The sequence below is a fragment of the Mesitornis unicolor genome, unplaced genomic scaffold (assembly GCF_000695765.1).
Source record: "Mesitornis unicolor isolate BGI_N332 unplaced genomic scaffold, ASM69576v1 scaffold18593, whole genome shotgun sequence".
Classification (NCBI taxonomy): domain Eukaryota; kingdom Metazoa; phylum Chordata; class Aves; order Mesitornithiformes; family Mesitornithidae; genus Mesitornis; species Mesitornis unicolor.
Window position 1 is genome coordinate 30,267 of NW_010174158.1, and position 592 is coordinate 30,858.

At 60.6% G+C, this 592-nt stretch overlaps 1 protein-coding gene across 1 annotated transcript in view; it reads right to left on the minus strand.

Annotated features, from left to right (window-relative positions):
* The window catches only part of LOC104537937 (PGC-1 and ERR-induced regulator in muscle protein 1-like), a 12,692-nt gene extending 12,424 nt beyond the window's left edge, over positions 1–268 (minus strand). Inside the window, exon 1 of the mRNA XM_010180960.1 lies at positions 31–268. Within this exon, the coding sequence (XP_010179262.1) occupies positions 31–268 (238 nt within the window). The remainder of the gene's footprint in view (positions 1–30) is intronic.
* Positions 269–592: the final 324 nt, after the last annotated feature.

Below are 592 nucleotides of genomic sequence, written 5' to 3' on the forward strand. Positions count from 1 at the left end.
AGTGCAAGGAGGTGTCTCCGGCCACCCCACGTGAGGACGAGCTTCCCGTGCCAGCCCCTGGCCCGCTGCCCACCCGCGCTGCTATCTGCCCGTCGGTGCAGGCACAACAGCCTCTGCCCGGCACGCCGTCCCCTTGCTCAATGTCACTGAGACACTGCTCCTCGGCCGTGGCCAGGGCGGCCGGTGCTAGGTTGCATTCCTCTGCCGCCAAGAAGAACTCGGCCCAGTCGCGGTCGTTCAGCTGGATGCTGTACTCAAAGTTATCCATGCCTGCGGCAGCAAAGCAACAGGAGAAGGATGGAGAGATCAGGGTGTGAGGAGGAGGCACCAGCATCAGCAGATGAGGTGTGTGCCCCTAACCCTTCCCTGCTTCCCTGCTCATCCTCACTCATTTAATCAAGGGCAGGTCCCAGCAGGACAGGAATGGCTGTGCTGGACCATAACCCAGCCAGCAATGGGAGACCACTACCACCCCCCTCAGGTCCCTTCCGCCTCTGCTTCCCAAGCACAGCAGGGTTGGGATTCCCTCCACAGCAGCACCTCACATACCCCTTTCCTACTCCCTTTGCATTTAAAAAAGTGGGGGACTTAC